At 47.3% G+C, this 22852-nt stretch overlaps 1 protein-coding gene across 2 annotated transcripts in view; it reads left to right on the top strand.

The window, feature by feature from the left end:
* EXOSC8 (exosome component 8) overlaps positions 1 to 22852 on the top strand; it is a 639075-nt gene that overhangs the window by 189892 nt on the left and 426331 nt on the right. For both annotated transcript variants that reach the window (XM_069640787.1, XM_069640786.1), the window contains exon 5: positions 9103 to 9148. In XM_069640787.1, the coding sequence (XP_069496888.1) occupies positions 9103 to 9148 (46 nt within the window). The remainder of the gene's footprint in view (positions 1 to 9102; positions 9149 to 22852) is intronic.

Here is a 22852-nt window from a genome sequence, read left to right as displayed (position 1 = left end):
AAAAAGAATAAACGTTTCGAGTGGACAGCAGAGGCAGAACAGGCCTTTCAGGAGTTAAAAGCCAAGTTTATCTCAGCACCTATATTAAAACACCCGCGCCCGGACCTTCCTTATATCGTTGAGACCGACGCCTCCAGCTTGGCAATGGGGGCGATTTTATCACAGAGGGATCCAGAAGCTAACCAGTTACACCCTGTGGCATTCTGGTCCCGCAAGTTCTCGGCGCCCGAAATCAACTACACCATCACTGATAAAGAACTTCTAGCTATTAAATCCGCCTTCAAGGCCTGGCGGCACTACCTCCTTGGAGCCAAACACACAGTCACAGTAATCACCGATCATCGCAACTTACAGTATTTGAAGACTGCTAAAGCTCAATCCTCCAGACAACTTCGGTGGGCTCTGTTTTTTGCCGAATTTGACTTTATAATCACTTATCGTCCAGGCAACAAGAATGGCAAAGCAGATGCCCTTTCCCGGATTGGAATGGAGGAACACATGGTCAATCCTGAACCCGTGCCTATAATTCCTGAACAAAGAATCCTGGGCCTGGTCTCCTCGCAATCCATCGAAGATATCGAAGCAAAGGCCAAACAACTTGTGACTCCTTCAGATCTACAGAACTGGCAACAGAAAGGAAAGGACTTCACCGTGTCTCAGGATTTGCTTTATTTTCAAGGACGACTATACTTACCTGGTACTGATTTACCAAGACAAGTAATCTCTTGCTACCATGATTCTTTAATGGAAGGACATCCTGGCATTGCCAAAACCTCAGAAAAGATCAAGAGACACTTCTGGTGGCCATCATGGAGAAAGGATATCAAGGACTTTGTAATGTCTTGTGGGGTGTGCGCCCAAAACAAGTCAGAAAGAAAAAACAGCCGGCCTATTACACCCACTAGACATCCCGCCACACCCCTGGCATACCCTTTCCATGGACTTCATTACTGATTTACCCTCATGCTCCGGATACAACACCATTTTAGTAATCGTGGATTTGTTTTCTAAAATGGCCCACTTCATCCCACTGAAGGGCTTACCCTCAGCTTCAGCCCTGGCCCGAGAATTCCTCAAACATTGTTCGGTTACATGGTTTCCCTTCAATTTTGATCTCAGATAGAGGAAGCCAGTTTATATCGCACTTTTGGCGAAATTGCTGTCATCTAGCTCAAATCGATGTGACACTTTCAACCAGCCATCACCCCCAGACCGATGGGCAAACCGAGAGGACAAATCAAACTCTAGAACAATATTTACGTTGCATGCTGCAACAGTCGGAAAGTAATTGGAAAGACATCCTTTGGATCGCCGAATACGCCTACAACAATTTGATCCATTCAGGAACCGGAAAAAGTCCCTTTTACCTCTTATACGGGATTCACCCTCGAACCTCCAATCTTGATCCACCTCAGGATCTCGGAACACCTGCCGTAGATCATCTACACACTGCTATCACTCAAGCTTTCAAGGAAGCCACGACCCATCTTCAACTAGCCAAAGAACAGTATAAAAAGGGAGCAGACCGACATCGAAGGGAGGCCCCCCAATACCGGGTTGGAGACCTAGTTTGGTTATCCACTAAACATTTAACTCTTAAAGGGCCTCGCACCTTCAATCCAAAATACCTGGGACCATATCCTGTCACCGCCATAATAAATCCAGTGGCTGTCAAATTGGGCTTGCCGTCCCACATGAAAATACATCCAGTATTCCACGTATCTCTACTAAAACCAATGCAGCCTGGAACCCGATTGACTAAAGCTCCAGAACCTATTCAAGTTAATGGAGAACTCGAATTTGAGGTTAAAAACATCCTGGACTCCAAGATCATTAAGTCCAAGCTATACTATCTGATTGACTGGAAGGGCTACGGGCCTCAAGAACGATCATGGGAACCCTCTGAATACGTCCACGCACCTCGCCTAATCAAAAGATTCCACCGAACCTTTCCCGACAAACCAAAACCCCCGGGGGAGACAATTTTGGGAGGGGCCTTGAGGGGGGGTGCTGTCATGAGCACTGTTTCCAAGGAGTCAGGACAAGCCCAACATCCCCGGAAGCAGGCTCACAACCCCCGCCCTTGGTCCCAACCGACCCCTATCGGGGCCCTCTGGACCATGTCCTGGCGCCGTTGGCGCCAGGCTCATAAGAATCACCAGTCCCGGCGCCAGAGGTGCCGGGCTCATACTTTGGATAAAGGTGCTTGGGTGGACTTACCTGTAGCAGACCATGCTGCATACTCACCTTCACAAGTCCTGGCAAAATGAAGCCCCAGCCTTCTGCTGGGTGGGACTATTTTTCCGAATCTGGAACTACTTTCTTACCTGGGTGGGGCTGGCATCACTCCTTGACTCTGGAACACAGGAACTCTTTTTCTCTTGGGCGAGGTTGAGGAGGAAGATACCTAATCACCTCAACACTATTTAAACCACACCCGATTGGAAGAACGTGCTTCGCGTTATTCTGCATCTGCAGCAGGACGCTCACCGAGTCAGCTCCAGTCTTCTAGTGATATCTTCTGCTCCAGCCTGTGAAAACAAGTCAGATCTTCACTTACCATCCAGGGATCCAGCCTCCGGCTGCACCTGCCAGCAAAGGAACATCAGGTTAGCAAAAGGCAACTCTTTAGCAGCCACGCTTACTTACCTGAAACCTTGGCATTTTCCGAATCCCGCGGCCTTTAACGTTTTAGCAGCCGCGCTTACTTACCTGAACCCACGGCATTTCCGAATCCCGCGGCCTCTACCTGCAAGACAAAGAACTCCGGTTAGTGCAAAAAGGGGAAAATTGGACGCAATTATATTTTCACTTACCGGAGCTGTGCGCTCCTCGCCATCTCCTTTTCCGCTGCATCGCCGCACCTGCAAATCAAGAAAAAGACATTAAGACATTAAGAGGTGCGAATAAACCTGTCAGCAAGCATATTACTTACGTGCTCCTCCACGTGCACGGACCTTCATACTTGCGTGCATCCGTATGCTCAGCATATAGCATTTCGGCACCTAAGAAACAAAGGCAAAGACTTCATTAAAAAGGTGCTCTCGAACTTTACAAACCAACCAGCATCCGCTCGTGCAGAAAACGACGGCATCGCTTCTTCAGCAGCTTTAAACCCTCTGAGGCTACAAGAGACTTAAAGCAATCCCAGTGAAGTAACTGGAACCCCAGCGCCCCTGCATCAGTCGCAGGATGGAGAGCCCAGCATTTACATATCTAAGGTGAGAGCTCATTCAGACTTTGGGCGGCCTCAGGGAAAAAACGAATAAGGAGGAGAAGCCCAACCAACAACCAGCCATTAATCCCTTTTTCTTCCGCCTGCAGACACCTTACTCTACAAGTCAGACATTCCATAAGAGGAGGTCCGGTCCAGAGAACCATCCGAGTCCTGCGCTTCTCAATTGAAGACACAGTAACTGTCCAGCCAGGATCTGCGCCTCCGTGGGAACCAGGTGAGCGTTACAACAACGGCCTCAACATCACCGTGGAATGGAAACACTTCTGGTGACAACTGTCCATCCACCTATGCAAGCCGTAATAGTGTGAGATGCCATCCCCCGCTGCTGGGGGGGGGGGTTACATCCCACCCGTGCTTCAGAATAGTCGCACTCGCACAAGTTCTACCAATTACGCACTTAGTAGCAACCATCACCAGCATCACTGTTTTTGGAAGTGCTTTGTGCTAACTGGGTGAATTTAGTTATCTCGGAAGTCACCCCTCATATGTGGGGGACAGAGATTTTTTGTTGTTTAACCTGACTACCAATACGAATATGCAGACGTCACATTTCAATCATGCATAAGAAAAATGTATACACCTCATTGTAAGCATGCATCCTTCATGTTTTCTTTTTGAGTAAGAAAAATGCATGCACCTTGTTGCAAGTACAACCATGAAACCGTCATGTTTTAATTATGTGTAAGCACGAATATATGTACCGCTCTAGTACACCGGTTGGCTGGCCACACAAGTGACATCTGCAGTATGTAAAACATGTTTTTACCTGTTTGGTCCCCCAGACATTATCTCTGGGACACCAACCAGCCCTGTGTGATCACCCAACACATTATCAAGTTGCAGCATCGACGGCATTGGTGTTTATTGAGCTCCCTCCCAAGGTGCCCACAAACGCTGTTTGACCCAGCGGCACACACCATCCATTTGTACACCTTCCCCACGTGTGGAAATGTGTAATCAACAACATCCAGACGCAACCTTTTTAATTCTGAACCCTCCTGAAGCACGTATCCCTTTTTCTTTTTGGGATCCAAACAGACCGGACCACAATCCTCATGAGGCCCCGAGCTTTATGTAGTCCAACCCGATGGGTATGTATTACCCATCAGCCAGCTCGTGCTCTATCGTGGTGATTGGTTGAGGCATTTGCTGCCACGATCATCCGCGCGCTCTCATTGGCTCCCTCACATCCAATAAGTGTACTTCTCACCAGGAAGCACATCCGGACCTTACAGCAACCACTTCACGCTGGGGACCCCGCAGTGACGCTTGCACCTGTCCTTTCGTGGTAAGTTTCGCCTAGCGGACCGCTGCTCGATCGTTTCTTTTTGTGCAGCACTCATCTCGCCCTGGAGGGTCTTGCACTACGCGGCCTCTTTAGACTTGCGAACCGATCTTTTGAATTAGACCTCGAGGCACCATCACTCATGGTTGCGTTTCTGAGCCCTTTGTTTTGATACAACAATCAGACCTTGAGGCACCCTCACGCTAAATACATCCGCACGATCCCACCAGATGGCGGTTACCTCACTTAATACACTTGGACAGCCGCACTACGCGCCCTCGAACATTAGCACCAAACGTGCCACTGTACCCAATAATGTGTCACAACCACTCTGCGACCACCATCAAATGATTTAGCATGACAGCCCCATGCAAATGGATACTCGTAAATATATTCGTATATATTTTTGCACGTCATCAGCCGGGCATCACCACTCAGCCCACTTTTGACCATGAACCACGCATGGTATTAGCTCTGTCGTTTCATAGTGCACCAGGCACTACACCTCCAGGCGCCTTGCCTCACTACATCAGTGGCAGACCACCACCCAAGGCCTGCACCTTACCAACCAATGGATTGTGCTCACACTATGGACACCTCAGCGGTTTTTGAGCCCATCGAGATGTCGTCCCGCGCAACACACTGTGTTGAGGCACGACATCTTTCACGCCACCAACCACCAGCACGAGCACCCACTAATGAGTCCGCTCGTCCAATGTGTACATTGACCCCCGTTCTGGTTTTGTTCCATTTGACAACTGGAACCACAACCAATTGAGACCACCAACGTATCGGACCGCCATTATGCCTCATGGTCCATACTTGTTTCCCCTTAGATTTGGGACCTACGTAGGCCCACTCTCCGGCTCGCAGGACCCTGAGACTACACCGGCCTACAGGAATCAGCAGCCTTTTCTTAGTGCATTACGCACCCACAATCCAGAAACCATACAGGATTATTCACAGAACCCTACTGCTACAGCAGGTAAGCTGTCCACTGATGCACAATGCGATGTATCATCATGGCACCACTAAGCCGTATTCAGTATTTTTCTTGAATCACTCAACAATTTCCCGAGATCCTTACAGCCCTTATCTCTTCCACAGACAATACAGACAACACAGCAACCGGTGTCTATCCTGATGAAGGCCAACACACAGACAGGCTCCAATCAAGCCCGATTTGGCCGAAACACCCCCTTGTCGATCCCCTGTGACACAACTGTGAAACCTCCTCCTCGTGTATGTTCTGTAGAAACTGTTGTGTACACCCTGTGTTAACCACGCCCTGGACTACTCCCCGTCCCGGGTGCACCGTGTTCAACTGTAGGTCTTTCCTACCATCATATGTGATTGTGCCCTTATGTGGAAATTTTGTACCTCAATATCACAGAGGTTGATACTCGCCTTGTATTACCACCAAATATAATCACTCCTATTCGTTTGTCTATTACTCTCGTGCTTATCGAAAGTACTGTAAAATAAATACAAAGTCATCAAAAATATTTTGTGTTGTTTGGAAATAAATGTATATGTTCAGAACCACACAACTGCTTATAGGATCTCTCATCCTGATTATTTTTGATATTTATACATGTGCCCACCTGGGTATATCAGGACCCCGCCAGGCGGCCCTAATTTTTTCTTGACCTTTCCTGTTCTAACTCTGGCCAACGGTTCACTATATAACATCTTCGCCCATCATATGTATCCCGGTCCCATTCCATAGCCCGCCAGGCCTGCCAGCAGCCATGGCCACTTGACCGAGTGGAATGCCTTTACTGCGTCCAAGGACACGATTGCCATTTCACCTTTGCTCTCGCTTCCAAACTCAATCACCCGTTGGAGTCGTCTATGATTGTTAGTTATGTTCCTATTGGGGACATAGCCTGTCTGGTCAGGGTGTATTAGTTTGCCAATGACTCTCTGCAATCTGTTTGCCAAGACAGCCGTCAATATTTTGCTGTCCTGATTCAGCATCGACAACGGTCTGTAGGAACCACAGCTATGCCCAGGTTTGTTGGGCTTGGGGAGCGGTATTATAATCGCCTCTCTAAGTGACTCTGGCAACCTTCCCACCTCAAACGCTTCATTCAGCATTTCTAACATTGGGGGGAGCACTTCCTCCCTATATACTTTGTAGAATTCACTTGGGAATCCATCAGCCCCCAGAGTCTTGCTAGTAGGCAGCTGCCTCACCACCTCTTCTAACTCCTCCAAAGTAATCAGTGCATCTAGCTCCTCTATTTCCTCTACACTTATCTTGGGCAGTCCAATGTCCTCCAGTGTTTCAATTATCTTCTCATAATTACTGCTCCCTCCATCATCATATAACGACTTGTAATACTCTGCAAACTCCTGATTAACTCTGTCTTGGGTGTCCACTATCCTACCATCTCCTCTCGTTATTGTTCTAATCGTGGGTGTGGGGGTTCCTCTCTTGTATAACCATGCTAAGAGCCTTCCTGTTTTATCTCCTCCCGCATGCTGTTTCTTTATATATTTTTTATAGTTGAGGTTACACAGTCTTTCCCAGTGCCCCGCACATTCCTGCTGGAGTTTAAGTATCCGCTCCATACCTTCCTTCGAGTTAATTCCTCCCACCAATGCATTTTCCAGTTTCCTTTCTGTATCTTTTAGGTCGACCAGGACCCCCCCCCTGCAGGCCTGATTTTGCAATGGCTATTCCTCTCATCACGACCTTAAAGGCTTCCCATAATGTGCCCGCCGAGTCCACGCTGCCAGTATTTATTTCAAAATAGTTAATAATCTCCTCCCTCATATCTTCCCTAAAACAGGGACCTTTGAGTGCCTCTGCTCGGAGACGCCATGTCGGAATCCTAGCTCTCGGGGGGCAATATTGCCATTCGAGTACCAGGGGCGAGTGGTCCGAAAGGACCCTCGCTTTATATTCCGCCTGTGTGATCTCTGTGATTGTCTCCAACATAGCAAAGACATAGTTTAGCCTTGTGTGTAACTGCTGAGGGGCAGAGAAATGCGAGTATTGCCTCTCCTTTGGGTATTTCATCCTCCACACATCCTCCAAGCCGAAGTCAGCTAATAATGTCTGTAACGCTCTAGCCGCAGGGGCGGGTCTGTCAGTTTTCCCATCCGACCTATCCATCTTGGGGTTCAATACACAGTTAAAGTCCCCTCCCCAGATCGCCGCACTCCCCACACACCTACTGAGGTTAGTACACAGCGTTCTGTAGTATGCCGCTGTGTTTTGATTCGGGGTGTATGTGTTACAGGTAAGTAACTTGTTCTTTACTTTAAAATTCGGTGACCACACTTAACATATACTACATATTATGACAGTTGGTTATTGGTATAATCCGTTTCTAAGACCAGCTCCCAACTGATATTATTTTGAACAGTATTTTCAGGTAGTATTTTGTTCTGTAATCAAGGATTGGAATAAGCAATTGGCACTATGCCCTAAGGTCCTTGTTGTGTTAGGCTATAAGGCTTTTATACTGCACCAATACCCGCCATACTGGTCTTATGGCTCTGATACCTTGAGAAAATGGCATTTTGTGCCCCCGCCTCTGGTAACCAAACCGTAGTCTGTGAAGGCTAAAGAAATAAACACTGCGAAAATGTGGGTGTGGAGAAGCGCAGGAATAGGGTATGAACACAGAACTAACAAAATGGGAAGATGCAATGGGATTACGGTAGCGGGAATCTATTGAATTAATTATAGAAAAATGAGTTCATTTGTCTCTGTGTGGAGTAAGATGTACACATTCGTTCACATTTTCCGCTTTCGAAATGTGTAGCTGGGTTTGTCAAAATTATTGCACGTTTGTAATTCTGTAGCGGTGAGTAAAAACCGGCCACAGTTTGTTTTCTATTGTTTGACTAACTCTGCCCTAAACCTATTGTACTTTCCAAAGTGAGTCCGATACATTTCTTACAGTGGCATCTGATTGAACATCTACAGTGTGCAAGCTCCTAGCCAGGCATAATAGTTGCCCCTCTCCCTCCTTGCCATGAATTGCAGTTGCTCCCGAGCACACAATTTCGTACTCACCAAGAGTGAATTATTCCCCATCAAATATTAGTAGCTTATGCAACTTTTGTGTCCTTTATTAACCCTCCCAACCTTTAGGCATTTATCCTAGCATGTTATGGCAAGTGCTCATTTCCCTTTTCAGTATCACTGACTAGATATGTGACCCTGTCCCAGCCACACTGGTCTTTCAGAGTGAAGCTACAGAGAATACCATTCCCATAGCCCCGATGGAATGTGATTCTGACACGTGACATTGCTTTTATCATAGTTTTCTCCACTGACTTCCGGGCTACTTTGAAATTGTAAAAACATACGTACCGAAAAAGTCAAACCCATGTCATTCATTTTTCCTTCTGTGAAGGCCAGAATTGTACTACCATTTCCGTAGTGTTTTGCAGAAATCCCAAAATCGACAATGTTTCAATTCATCGGCTTCTTAGAACTGCTGTGGCTTGCTAAAAACACAGTGCTTAGTAATCCTGTAGCCTTCGTTATACATATGGTAACTTTTATCACAGTTTGTTATCTAGATTTTAATGTACTCTTGTTTGTAAATGTTTACAGGAGTTTGCAGCACCTACAATAGATTCACCCGGTCAAGGCTACATTGGTGAGTGAAAAACCATGAAATTAGGAGATGGCATGAATACAAGAAAATTGGCTGTGTAAATGGAATATGTTGCTCTTCTTGAATGACCTCTAATATCAAATAACATGATATTTGTAGAGGTAAATCTTGTTACGGCAGTGTTATTTGGGGCATGAGACCTCGTACAACACTTTTTTTATTTTGGTATGTAAAGAGACCTTGCCGAGTCCTAGAATAAAGTACTATAATGGAACAACTCTCGGTTTTAGTTATGATTTTAGTGATAGTCACACAAAAAAAATAATTGTATACAAAGAATTTGTAGGCTTGGAACTTTTATATAGCATTTTTGCAGGGCTATATATACGCCAGTGGCACATTGTTGTCTACATTTCTTGCCACATTAAGGTGATTTGAAACGCCCCTTCCGGGAAAAACACCCATCAGAAATATAATTGGTTAATAGCAGGTAATAAGCACTGCAGTCCGTTTCATCATTTTTTATTTTAGAAAGAAAAGGGAAAGGCTAGTAGTATTGTGTTATTAATTTAATTGGGATGATTTGTAGAAATTCATGATATAGAAATATGTAATGTTAAACGTGTGTAAATCGGTGGGACATGGCTGCCTGTAGGACAGAATCATCTGTTGGCTACGTCAAGGCTTGTGTTGGAGAAAGTGCTCCTTTTTGCAAGCTTCCCTCTATGGATTTCAATGGAATCCCCAGCCTAAGTGCCATGCTTTTGGAATTCTGTTTGCTTTTGGGGCGAGTGAGGTCTTTGTAGACCCACTCACCTGCTCAACTCGCATGTTTTGGGGCACTAGTCAGTCCCTATATCTGCCAGCGCAGGGAGAGTTTCCCTCCCATTTCATTTTTCGTGCCTTATTTTTTTCTTTTTTAGTTTAATTTCTGACATTTTTGGCATGACAAGTGACAATTCATATTCAGCAGAGCTATTAAGACAACCAGTAATACAAGTAGTTTAATGTGAAGGTTAGCCTCGAGATTACCAATATAGAAAACAAGAGATGTATACAATTTGGATAACTAAATTCAACACGTATAAAAACTCGATAGCCGAGTTAATTGAGGTTGTCAAAATATACGCCAACTTGAATGAGACAAAACATAAATCGGGGGGTATATTGATAAGTAGTTCAATAATATATTTTAAATAACACAAATACAAACAACATGAAACACAAGGAATGTATACCAATAAGAAAGGGGAGGAGTTTGTAAGGGTGGAAATGAAGCAATCTACAGTTGAATGAAACGTACCTGGACACGCAAATATATTTTCTACACAAGATCAGATTAACTACCATATGGAAGTAGGTGCGTTATAAGATGGTGAAAAATTAATAAAGGCCATTTTATTTTATATTTTGCTAACAGAAAGGGTGTGTTAGCAGTAAATGTTTCCAGCCTATGAACGTTAGAAAATTGTTCCACCACTGATTGATGGTAATTTGACTAAATTGTATCCAGTTAGTGTTTTTAATAGCTAATACCTAATAGCCAATATAATAAAAAAGATCATGTATAATGAGGGAGTTACTACCGTCATTTACGTTGAGGGAAAGACTGCCTCGTAAAATATTAGACAATTATAGGAATAATGATATAATGAGGCTTGGCAGCCATGGTATAGGCTGTGATTCCTGTGGGCTCCGTGATCTGACGACTTGATCCGACAGAAAACGCATATCATTTGAACCAACGACAGATTCACAACACATGGAAAGGCGTGGGAAGGCGCTGGGCAGAGTATGAACAGGCTGGCTGCACGTTCAAGGCTGTGGAACAGGCAAATGGATACTTTGTTTCTCGGAGCCGGCCGCGAGAGGGACATCAAAATGGCAGCGGCCGAGAACAAAAAGATTCCGAGGGGCACACCCCTGTAATGGATTAGCTATCTTCGGTAGATGGCTACAGTAGCTGATCGCTGGTGAAATACACAAAATGACATACTGCTCGAGTCGGGCGGCTGCAGAGAGCGGGGGTCCTCTGCCAGCATAACTGTGGACCATGGTGAAGGGAAGAGGCACGCCGACTGCGAGTGCCTGTTGAAACCCTTCATGCGCTAAGAAGCGCCCCGACGATCTGGCACAGCTGAGCCAGCCGGCGAGAGCGCACAGTGCTGGAAACGGAGGATTGCATGTATATAGTGCGGCGTTGGAGGCAAAAGCGACGGCCGGGCCCCGCAGAGCAAAGGGCCGCCTCTGTAATAAATCACCGGCGTAACCCGTGGAGCGGGCCGTGAACGCCTGGGTCAGAAGTTGCAGGACGCGAACACTGTAACAAGATCATCCGACCCCAAATGGATCGCCACTACATAGGATACTGGTCGGCTTGCTGGCAAGTGCTTGGGGACACTAGAGTGAGCCGTGGGAAGCGCGGTGTGCGAGCAGATACCCTGCTGGGGCGCGTCTTGGAAAGCCGACACGGGATACAGCATATAGCAGTTCTACATACTTGACCCTGCGGGTTAGTAGCGGTCTGGGAAGTGAAGCGCTATCATGCCCCCTGGCGCGGTACAGTGAGGGTTATGATGGTAAACTGATTGCGCATGAGTGAATGCGTGCAATATACTATTACAAGTGCACAACTAAACTCTGCAAAATTGATTGTGACCAGGCAAGCTGACAACGGAAGGAAGGGATAAAAAAAAATGTGTGTTAGCAAGCGAGCGCTTCTGGGATGACGGACCCAGGCGCTAGACGGAGCTGGCACTTTGTGGGAGGAGGGGGGGGCAGGCAAGGTGGCGGCACGGCTGGATTGATGAGGACCCATGAGGGTGTGAGAGAACACAGCAGAAGCGGCTCAACGGATTGTGAGACACTGGTAGCAAAACAGAAAATGGGGAGTGACAACCGGATTGGCCTAAATGGTTGCTAGAGGACCATAGCACAAGAAGCAAGAATTGACCGGGCCAAGCGTAGATGCCCGGGGGAAGCTCCCTTTAGAGTGGACATAAAGCACTAGACTTCTTGGGGCCTGAGACACGGTGGTGGTGGCAGATAGGGCGAACTGAATGACCCTCAGAAACATGTCGACGGCGCACGGATAATTGTAGACGGAGAATATACGTGTCATGATGCCTACCCCCGGGCATCAGGACCAAGGCCCTCAGCTCTGGGAGCAGGCATCCAGACATTTGTTTAAACCTCAGCAGCCTCGGCCAGGGGCTGTCTGGGTTCAGTCCTGGCGCCTTAGCGCCAGGCTCATAGACTTTACTTACCTGATGCAGACCATGCTGCAAAAGACTCCAAGACTACATGAGGCCTGGATGGGACTATTTTGTTACAGGGACTATTTTTTACTCGGGCGTGGCTCTAAGGAACTTCTTACCTGGAACTACTTATTTAAACCACACCCGAACAGCAGCACATGCTTCGCGTTATTCTGCATCCAGCAGTGTGACGCTCACCGTGCCTGCAGCCAGCATCCAGTCTTCTGCCACGCCCGCGTGCCTGCAGCCAGCATCCAGTCTTCTGCCACGCCCGCCTCGAATCCGGAGCTCCTAGAATAAAGAAGAAGAAAAGGACAAGGTTAGAAAACAGACTTATTTCAAATTCCTCACCTAATTCCGGAACCATTTCATCTCCGGACCTGGAAAGTACATCAGTCCTGCACGCGTCGCTTCGCCAGCTCCAGCACGGCGCCATACTCGCCAGTTCTCACAGCATCTTTCGATCCGGCACTGTCTCCATCATTTCTTCGCCGTAATCCGGCACCTAGGGGACACAAGAAAAAACAAGGTGAGCCAAGGGAATCAACAAATACAACCTCTTACCACCATAGACTTACCACCGGCGGTATTATTCCATAACTCTCCACGTTTTCATGTGCCGCATCTGTAAAGAGGGAGAAAAACAACACGTTAACGCATGCAATAGTTACCGGACAGCGTTGGGTAACACAGACTCTTACCTGAACGCCAGCAGCAGCTACGAAACCTTCTTCTCACAAACTCAGTTGCAACTTAAGGAAGGAAGGGGACAAGAGTGAACATCGGGCACATTGAACTCTTTGAACTTGATACTTACCAATCCCGCCAGGGACTTCAGAGTCAATATTTACCAGAACTCTCCCAACGTCTTCAAACCAGTGAAGTAACTGGTATCTACGCGTCCCTGCAAGACACGCAGGATGGAGAGCTCATCTTTTACGAACATAAGGTGAGGTTACTAAGGGGATACCGGAGGTGATTAGTGGGGGAGAGCGAGAACAGTCGGAAGGCCATCATTAAAACCCACAGGTGGTTAATCCCTGTCTCCACTTGCAGGAAAATACTTCTTCGGGTCCAGCAGACAAGACTAGGCGGGCCGGTCCAGACAGTCATCTCTGCACTACGCATCACGTTGAAGGAGACCGCAGCTGTCCGGGTCCGATCGACACCCCTGTGGGGTCCAGGTGAGCGTAACAATACGTGGGAGGACACAGTCCACCTAAAACGCAATTTTATGCGCCATAGCATGACGCAACCTGCTGCGGTAGACACCCCGGTGCCTGCCAGACCTGGGAACGCCACAACAACATTGAATAGCTAGAACCGGACGCACAACAAGGATTGCGCAATGTCAGTTAAGGTAGCAAGAACAAAGAATAAACAACCCACAGTGGAGACTTTTGCGAAGGCGCAGCGTACACCCACAACACCAGCACAGAGCACGGTGGTGACCCCTGCAGAAGGCGCCACAGAAGGAGATAACCATCAGGTCCTAGCGGCCATAACAGAGTTAAGCACGAAATGGGGTGCAGCAATGGCGGACTTGCGAACGGCCCTAGAGAACAAAATTGATGCGGTGGGAATTGAAGTCACCCTGCTCCGACAAGATGTTAGGGCGCTGGCAGAAAGAACAAGTGGCCTAGAAAGCGCGGTGAAGATCAACACAGATGTCAGTGCAAACAATGCAAAAGAGGTCCACGTGTTAAACGTGCAGGTTGCCAACCTCGAGAATCGCGTGGAAGAAGCGGAAGGAAGGGCGAGAAGGAACAACATAAGGGTGGTCGGCCTGCCGGAGGGAGAAGAGGACCAAGACCCCATGGACTATGTGGAGAACATGATCCTTCAGGAGATAGCGGTAGACAAGCTCTCACAGGGGTTCACTGCTGAGCGAGCGCATCGGGCCCTGATGAGGAAACCTCGACTTGGGGCCCCGCCGAGGCCGATAATTGCGAGGATTCTGAACTATAAAGACAGGGAGAAGATCCTGGAGTATTTTCGTAAGGGTGGAACGAAAGAGAGAGCATCCACCAACATCACGGCGTACCCTGATTACACGATGCTGAGGCAGAGGTATAGCTACGTGGCTGTCAAGAGGAGGTTGAGCACGGCTGGTATCAAGTATATGCTTCTGTACCCGGCAAAACTAAAGGTTTTGCACAAGAGCAGAGCGCTTTTCTTTGACACCCCAGAGGAGGCGGCGTTGTGGTTGGACTTGCAGGGCTATCCGTAGCAGGACGCGGAACGAAATCGTCAGGAGCACAACAAGTGAGGAGTCTGTGTCATGGACACTGAGGGGATAAGTGGGAGGGGTCCTGTCATGGCGGAAAAGGAGATTTGATTAACATTTTGCAGCCTTTGGACCTTACGCCTCAGCTGGACTGGAATATAGTGAATAAAATGCATGTGTCAGCTGGGTAGCACTAACATTAAGCATAGTAAAATGGGAAATAGGAGCAAAGGGATGGAAGCAACCTACCCCTTAGAATTAGTAGTTTAGTGGCCATTAGCCGACTTCACCCTACTGAGCCTCGAGTATAGGCTTTTGCCAGAAAGGGCTAGATGTGTAGGTGCCCGAGATCCAGGGATGGAGCTGGGCAACAGTTGGGGAGGGTGTTGTTGCGTAAGGGCAGGTAAAGCAGGAGAGTTTGTTGTGTGTATATAGTTCAGGGGAGTTTAAATGGGAATACGAGCCTACATAGAAGAGTTGAGCAATTGAATTTGGCCTGCATGGGTGGAGGGGAGGGGAGGGAAAGGACTCTGTCATGCCATGGGGGATCTTAGAATAATTACTTGAAACGTTTTGGGGCTTAATAGTTATCTGAAGAGGAATAAGGTGATGCTATACTTACGAAGACAGAAAATTGATATCGCCTTGCTGCAAGAGACTCATCTGACGCAAGATAAGTTGGAAATGATCAAGAGGAAATGGAAGGGGACGATGGTGGGTTCTCTATATTCGGCTTATGCCAGGGGAGTGATCATTTGGGTAGCGCCACATGTCCCGTTTCAGCTGCTGCAGACGCTGGTGGAGACAGATGGGAGGATGGTTGAGGTGAAGGGATTGGTGGAAAACAAGGAAATAAGTTTGGTAAACACGTATGCCCCGAACCAAAATACTGCAGCATATTTCAAAACGCTATGTTGCAATCTGAGCATGTGTGCGGGAGGGGGGGCGTGATTTGGGGAGGGGACTTTAATTGTGTATTGTACCCTAAGGTGGACAGGTCAGATGGGAGGCCGGATAGACCTGCCCCATCGGCTAAGGCGTTACAGACGCTTTTGAATGATTTTGGATTAGCAGACGTATGGAGGGTGCACCATCCACAGGGGAGGCAGCATTCGCATTACTCTGCCCCGCAGCAATTGCACACGAGGCTGGACTATGTCTTTGCCACTCCAGAGATATTGTCTGAAATCACGCAAATTGAAAATAAAGCAAGGGTCCTCTCGGACCACTCGCCCCTGATCCTTCGTTGGCAATGTTGTCCCCCTAGGGCGAGAATTCCGACGTGGCGCCTCAGGGCAGAGGCGCTCAGAGACCCCCTTTCTAGGGAGGACATGAGGGAAGAAATTGTTAGTTATTTTGAGATTAATACGGGCAGTGTAGATTCAGCGGGCACTTTGTGGGAGGCCTTCAAAGTTGTGATGAGAGGAGTGGCTATAGCGAAATCTAAAGGACTGCCGGGGGGGATCCTAGCGGAACTACAGGAAGCTGAAAGAGAATTGGAAGAAGCGCAGAGAGGGAGTAACAATGACAACCAAGACAGTGAGCTAATACTGAGACTGCAGCAAAAGTGTGCAGGGCACTGGGAAAGACAATGTAACCTTAACTACAAGAAGTATATAGAGAGACAACATGGGGGAGGCGACAAACCAGGTAGGATTTTGGCATGGCTATATAAGAGTGAAACCCCTAGACCGCCGATTAGGTCTATAGAGAGGGAAGATGGGGAGGTGGTTGTGGACACCCAGGTGGGAGCAAATCAGGAGTTTGCGAAATATTATGAGCTGCTGTACGGAGATGATGGGAAGGATAATCGCGAGATGATAGAGGAAATATTGGAGGACATAGGATTGCCTCAGATTGGTGTAGAGGAAAGGGAGGAGTGGACGCACCGATTAAATTGCAGGAGCTGGGAGAGGTGGTAAGGCAGTTGCCGACTAGTAAAACACCCGGGGCTGATGGACTCCCAAGCGAGTTTTATAAAGCATTTAAAGATGAGGTGCTCCCCCCACTGCTAGATATGCTGAATGAGGCGTATGAGCGAGGCAGACTGCCAGAGCCACTTAGAGAAGTGATCATAATACCGCTCCCCAAGCCTAATAAGCCAGGGCATAGCTGTAGTTCCTATAGACCCCTGTCAATGTTGAATCAAGATAGTAAAATCCTGACTGCTATCCTGGCAAATAGACTCAGGAAAGTTCTAAGTAAATTAATACACCCAAATCAGACGGGCTATGTCCCTAATAGAAACATATCTCACAATCTTAGAAGGCTCAATAGAGTCATTGAGTAAGGAAACGAGAGCGAATATGAACTGACGGTGGTGTCACTGGATGCAATAAAGGCCTTTGACTCGGTCAAATGGCCGTGGCTGATGGCGGCCCTAGCTGGCTATGGGATGGGTCCGGGATACCTACAGTGGGCCAAAATGCTATATAGTGAACTGCAGGCCAGGGTTAAAACGGGGTCAGTAATATCAAACAGGTGGGCACTCCGCAGAGGAACCAAATGGGCTGCCCATGGTCCCCTATGCTCTACATATTGGCTCTACAACCCCTAGCGATCTATTTAATGCAACAATATGATATGATAGGCATCCCTGAGGGCGATGAACGACACCTGATATCTTTGTATGCAGACGATATATAACTATTTGCGGTATCCGGAGGAGAACCTCCAATATGTGCTGGAGGTGATGGAGAGATATGCGGAAATGTCTGGTATAGCTGTGAACCCCCAGAAGTCTAGCATGTTCCCGCTAGGTGGGTATAAAGGGATCCCTCTAGAGCATCTACCGGTGCTACAGGTACCGTGGGTTGCCAGTACATTTCGTTATCTAGGAATAGATATCTACCATACAGTGGAGGAAGAGCATAAATGCAACACAGAAGTGGCTATCATGAAAATAGAAAACTGCATGCGGTTCTGGGTAAAATTGCCCCAGGCAATGATGGGACGTAGCGCAATGTTGAAGATGGTGGTCTTGCCTAGGCTTCTGCACTACTTTGGGAATATCCCGTATTTGATACCTAAGAAGTTTTTTAGCAGATTGGCTAGTATGTGTCGGGACTTCCTATGGCAAGGTACACCGAATCGAGTGGCCCTCTGGAAACCAGGTTGTTCCAACGGGACTGTGCCCCATTTTACCTGAGAGAGAGATAATGTGGCTGCCCAGGGCTGTAATGGATGGGCGCCCCAAGATGTTGGTACTAGGTTGGAAGATGTGGAGAAGGGCGTGTCAGCTGATGGGGAACCCATGCCCGTGCTCCCCTCAGGTACCGTTAGTTGCACTGGCAGGTAGAGATGAGCAACTAAGGATGACAATTAGAAACTACTGGGAGCCGGCTGGGATAGTGATATTGGGAGATATCTGGCAAGAAGGGGCCATAACAGACTTTGAGGTGTTGGGGGCAGAAACTGGGTTGCACACCGGTCAGTATATCGCGTACCATAGACTGGTGAGGGTGCTTAAGAGAACGTGGTCCGAGTTGGTGCTTGAGGAAGAACCAGATGTTCCCATGGATACAATATATGATATAGCAGGGGGGGGGCACGAAATATCTAGGAAATACGAGTTGATGATGTCTAGAGTAGGAAAGGAGCTGGTGCAATTGAGACTGGAATGGGAGGAGGAAGTGGGGTACTTCGATGGAGGATGGGATGTGGGAACGAGTTCAAGGGTACCACAAGAAAGTGTCGAGAAACGCAAGACTCCAACATATGCAATTGTATATTACGCATAGGGCGTACTTGACACCCCAAAAGATGGCCAAGTTTAAGAACATGGGACGGCAGGCATGCCCTAGGTGTGATGAGAAGAATGCGGGAATGGTACATATGTTCTGGTCATGCCCAGTTATTGAGTGCTTTTGGGGTGAGGTTGCACGCAAACTCAAAGCTAAGTGTATCAGGCTAGTGGTGGACACTGTGTGGGCCTGCCTGTTAGGAGGGTTCCCTAGACCGCGAAAACTTAGGCACGTAGGTAAATTGAAAGACCTGGCATTTGCGCTTGCAAAGCGGAGAATTGCTATGGGGTGGAAGGCATGCCACAAACCGCGACTGGAGTTGTGGTGGAAGGATCTGCAGAAATGGGCGGAGGCTGAAACCATGGTATGGCAGGAAGCTGGCAGCATTGGTGGGGGGGAGGAAACTGAGACTCTGATGGCCTGGAAACTGCTCATAGCGGAACTATTTGGGTCAATTCAAGACCCTTTGGACATAACAGATGGGGAAACCTCACCACAGGATGCAGGAACTGAACATTAACAGGTGCAGGCTCGGAACGGGGGTGGGAAAAGGGAAGCAGTGAACATGGTAGAATAATGTATATGTGAAATATTGTATCCACTGCAAGTTTGGTTTGTAAGGTTTGTTGTATGTTTAATTTTTTTTTTTTAAAATAATAATAATAATTAAATGATATATGATGTGGGATTTATAACGTGCCTGTACAGGAATAATGATATGATATGATGTGGCATTTATAACGCGCCTGTACACAAGTGTTTCTAGGCGTGACAAGACAAGGAGGGGGAAACAAGGGAGGACAAAATAACGATCTTACTAGGCCTTGTGTCATTCAGATCATGCAAGTGCATGGAAGGGGAGAAGTGCCAGGGGGAGAAGAAGGGGGAAGTGCAGTTAACTCACAAGTGCAGCCAGCGGGTGGCTTAAAAGTGCAGAGAGAAGGGACTGTAGTTTTGCAGATACAGACCCATAAGTGCTGGGGATCCCGGAGGCGGTGCAAGGGCAACTGAACATGCAGGAGCCTGGGCCCGAGTTCAGAGGGTGACCAGTGCGCGGGCAGTCAGGTGCATCAGCAGGCGAGAGGAAGAGAGAAAGCGGAAGCGAAAATGAAGGTCTTGAATTGCTTCCGGAACCAAGGTGGTTCTGCTCTAGTTTGAGAGAGGCGGGGTGGCTGTTACAGAGGGAGTCCCCAGCCGAGGGGATAGATCTGCCCCTAACTGTCTGCTTGGAGAAGCGCCTGACCCTCAGAGTTGGAGGTGGATGAGCGGAGAGCTCGAGAAGGAAGGTGTTTTGGAAGCGAAATTTGGAGGTAGAGCGGTCCCAGGCCCCAGAAAGCCTTGTGGACAATGCAGTGTGTCTTGAAGTTGATCCTTCCAACCACGGGGAGCCAGTGAATAGAGATTTCAGAGCTGGAGAGATGAGATCCCTGGGCTTGAGGCCAAGGACAAGTCTTGCAGTCCTGTTCTGGATAAGTTGTAAAGGTCGAAGAGTAGAGGCAGGAAGATTTAGAAAGAGGCTGTGGCAATTGTCCAGCCTAGAGAGCACCAGAGCTTTGGAGACCGTGAGCTTCTGGGGGAAAGTGAGAAAAGGAAGAATACCTCTGAGGAGGTGCAGCTGATAGTTTGACTTCTTAGAGACGTCCGAGATGTGAGGAGAGAAAGAGAGTGTGGAGTCAAAGATGACACCAAGGTTCTAAGCCTCACAGGAAGGAGCAGGCAGAGGGTCCAGAGTGGGCGGCCAGAGAGAGAGAGAGAGAGAGAGAGTAAAGGAGGGAGAGGGTGTCCCAGTGAGGAGGATCTCAGTCTTACTGGCATTAAGGCAGAGATCATTGGCGGCATACCATTCCTGAATTGTGGCCAGACAGTCTGGTATGAGAGTAGAATGAGAGTAGAAGCAGCGATGGCTGAGGGGAGCCTGAAAGAGACCCGAGTGTCATCTGCACTGCATTACATTGAAAATTCTAACAGAAAGTAGTGATGCACTGGGCAAGAGGTGCCAGGTAGTGGTTGAAGAGCCAGGGAGAGGGGTTAGACCTCTGGGGAACACCAAAAGTAGAGAGAGAGATGGAAGAGAGGAAAGACCCCAGTTGGACCTTAGATGGTCGGTCGGTGAGCAAGAGGTCAACAAGGCCAGGGCCTGATCATTAATACCAAGGTTGTACCGGAGACGATTGAGCAGGATGGCATGGTTGACCGTGTCAAAAGGAGAGGAGAGATCAAGGACAGAAGAAACACTTTGAATAGGTGTTTGAGATATTCCCATACCTGTACCCAAAATGCATTAATATATACACAATAAAAAAAATGTGCTTAAATGAACCAATCTGTGCATGACATGACCAACAGTTACCATCATTGTTATGTTTGACTTAATAGCATCAAATGAGTGATATAAGCTCTGTGTGTAAAGGAAAAGATAGTTTGGGAAGTATTGGCAGATGTTGTTCTTAAGAGGACCATTTGACTCCTAAGTTTCTGTTATTGAGTACTAATCTATAAAAGTTAGCTTTGCTCTAACTTGTATCTATCCGAAACTGAAATCTATATTCATCTGGACGAAGCATATCTAACACCACCTTTATCGTAATCGTTCTTCAACTTAGAGCAATTCTTTTATGCTTTTTTTTTTCTACCTCATAGAAAATTTAGTAAAATTGTATTAATTGACCTAAATTGTATTAATTGACTTAAAAAAGATACCGGTAATGGAACAGAGAACATTTGAAGATAAAACAATATAACTAATGATAACAACATTTTGATTGATTCTAACCACCCTGTGAGAAACCTGAAGGTGTCTCAACCGCCAGTCCCCAGAGATCTGTTATCTAGGTGGCCAGGACACAGCCATCGCTTTTAGATCCAGTTCCTGGGGTGGACCATTGCAGGAGGATCACCTGGATGAGGGGTCCTTGGGGAGTGGAAGTATGTCACAGGAGGGTGTTACGCGGTATCCGGTTTATAGTCATAGCATGAAATGCCAAAGCATCAAATGCCTTATCTAAAAAAGCATTGAATGCCTTTCGTTTTCTTTGTTTTTTAATGTGGGGGCAGGGAGTCCCCCGCTAACCCCCCTTTTTTAACCTTTAAAACCCCAATACAATTAAAATAAACCCTTTACCTTAAAAAAAAACTGCATTAGATGCTTTCTTTTTAGATGGTAAGGCATTCGATGCTTTGGCATTCGATGCTATGACCAGATACCATGGTATCCCCTTCCTTGTAACACCTTTTCCCCATCCTACCAGGTAGGATACCTAGGAACTCAATCCCACCCTCTCCCCTTTCCCGACACAAACACTTTTTCACAGACTGCTCACTGTGAGAGAAAAAGGACTTACACCGGTCCGTATACCTGACATGTTCCAACACAAGAGTCAGGCTTTTATTGATAATTACACGCATCTCTTCCTTCCATCACACTTAAGGCAGAGCACGAAAGCACACTCTGAGCAATGCAAAACACACAAGGTAGCAGCAATTCCTAGATGGCAGTTTAATATAAGGAGAAAGAAGGCAAGACCAGAAAGGGTTGCAAGGAGGGAATTGCCCATGACCTTTTCAGAAGAAGGAAACCACTATTTTTACAAGCCCCCGAGAATAAGAAACATAAGACTGGGAATTAAAGCTGAAGAAAGGTGCATTGTGTGTCAAAGGTTCCCGGGGCTCTCCCGCATCTGTAGCCAAGGCGGGCTGGAGCGATTGCTACTGTGGTACACTCCTTGGCTCCTACAACAAAGCTGCTCAAGTAAAGTCAGCACAGTCGGTGAGTCGGGGAGACTGATTGTAAACCGGTCTGTTAGAACCAAGCTTGCAAGCAGCAACATTGTATGAAGAAATGTGCAAACTGAGTGTGAGGCATATGTGATGAGAGACTCAAATATAAATGAATATCCAAGGAGTCACTTAACTTTTGAAACAAAGTTAGATGCCATATACAGAGTGGTCTGGCGCCACGTGGGTACTCTTTTGAAGGTCTCTGTTAGGTATCCAACTGAGAGTGTAAAATTGTGAACTGTGAAATGAAAGTGGTCTGCAACGGGTCAAGCCAAACCCTGTGCACATTCAGAAGTCTTCACTAGCTAATACAAACTATAATTGGTCCGAGCCTGGATGAGGGAGACTAATTGTGTAAAATGGATCTGAGCCTGGCTGAGGGCGATCCGGGGTGAACCGTGAGTCACCCGAGAAAAATATTCTGTAAGCATTGCAGAAGAGGATCTGAGCCCTGAAGAGTGGAATCAAAACTAAAGGTTGTGGTAGAAAAGGGATCTGAGCACGGCTGAGGGGGATCAAGGGTGAAAAGTGAATCACCCGACTTGAAGAGTTGTAAAGGAACCTTTTGTTGTTTTGGTACATCAGGCCCTCTGAATCAAGAGACTTTGATAACTTAAGAGACTTGGCCACAGAAGGCCCTGATGTTGGTAATAGAACTCTGTCCTCGTGCCGAAGAAGCCCAAGAGTGTGCTATGCTCGAGTGAACCGCCTTGTCCTGTGCTGAAAACGTGGGGAAAGCGGG

This window comes from Ambystoma mexicanum, chromosome 7q (assembly GCF_040938575.1).
Source record: "Ambystoma mexicanum isolate Mex_15411 chromosome 7q, UKY_AmexF1_1, whole genome shotgun sequence".
NCBI lineage: Eukaryota > Metazoa > Chordata > Amphibia > Caudata > Ambystomatidae > Ambystoma > Ambystoma mexicanum.
This window is presented reverse-complemented; position numbering and strand designations above follow the sequence as displayed.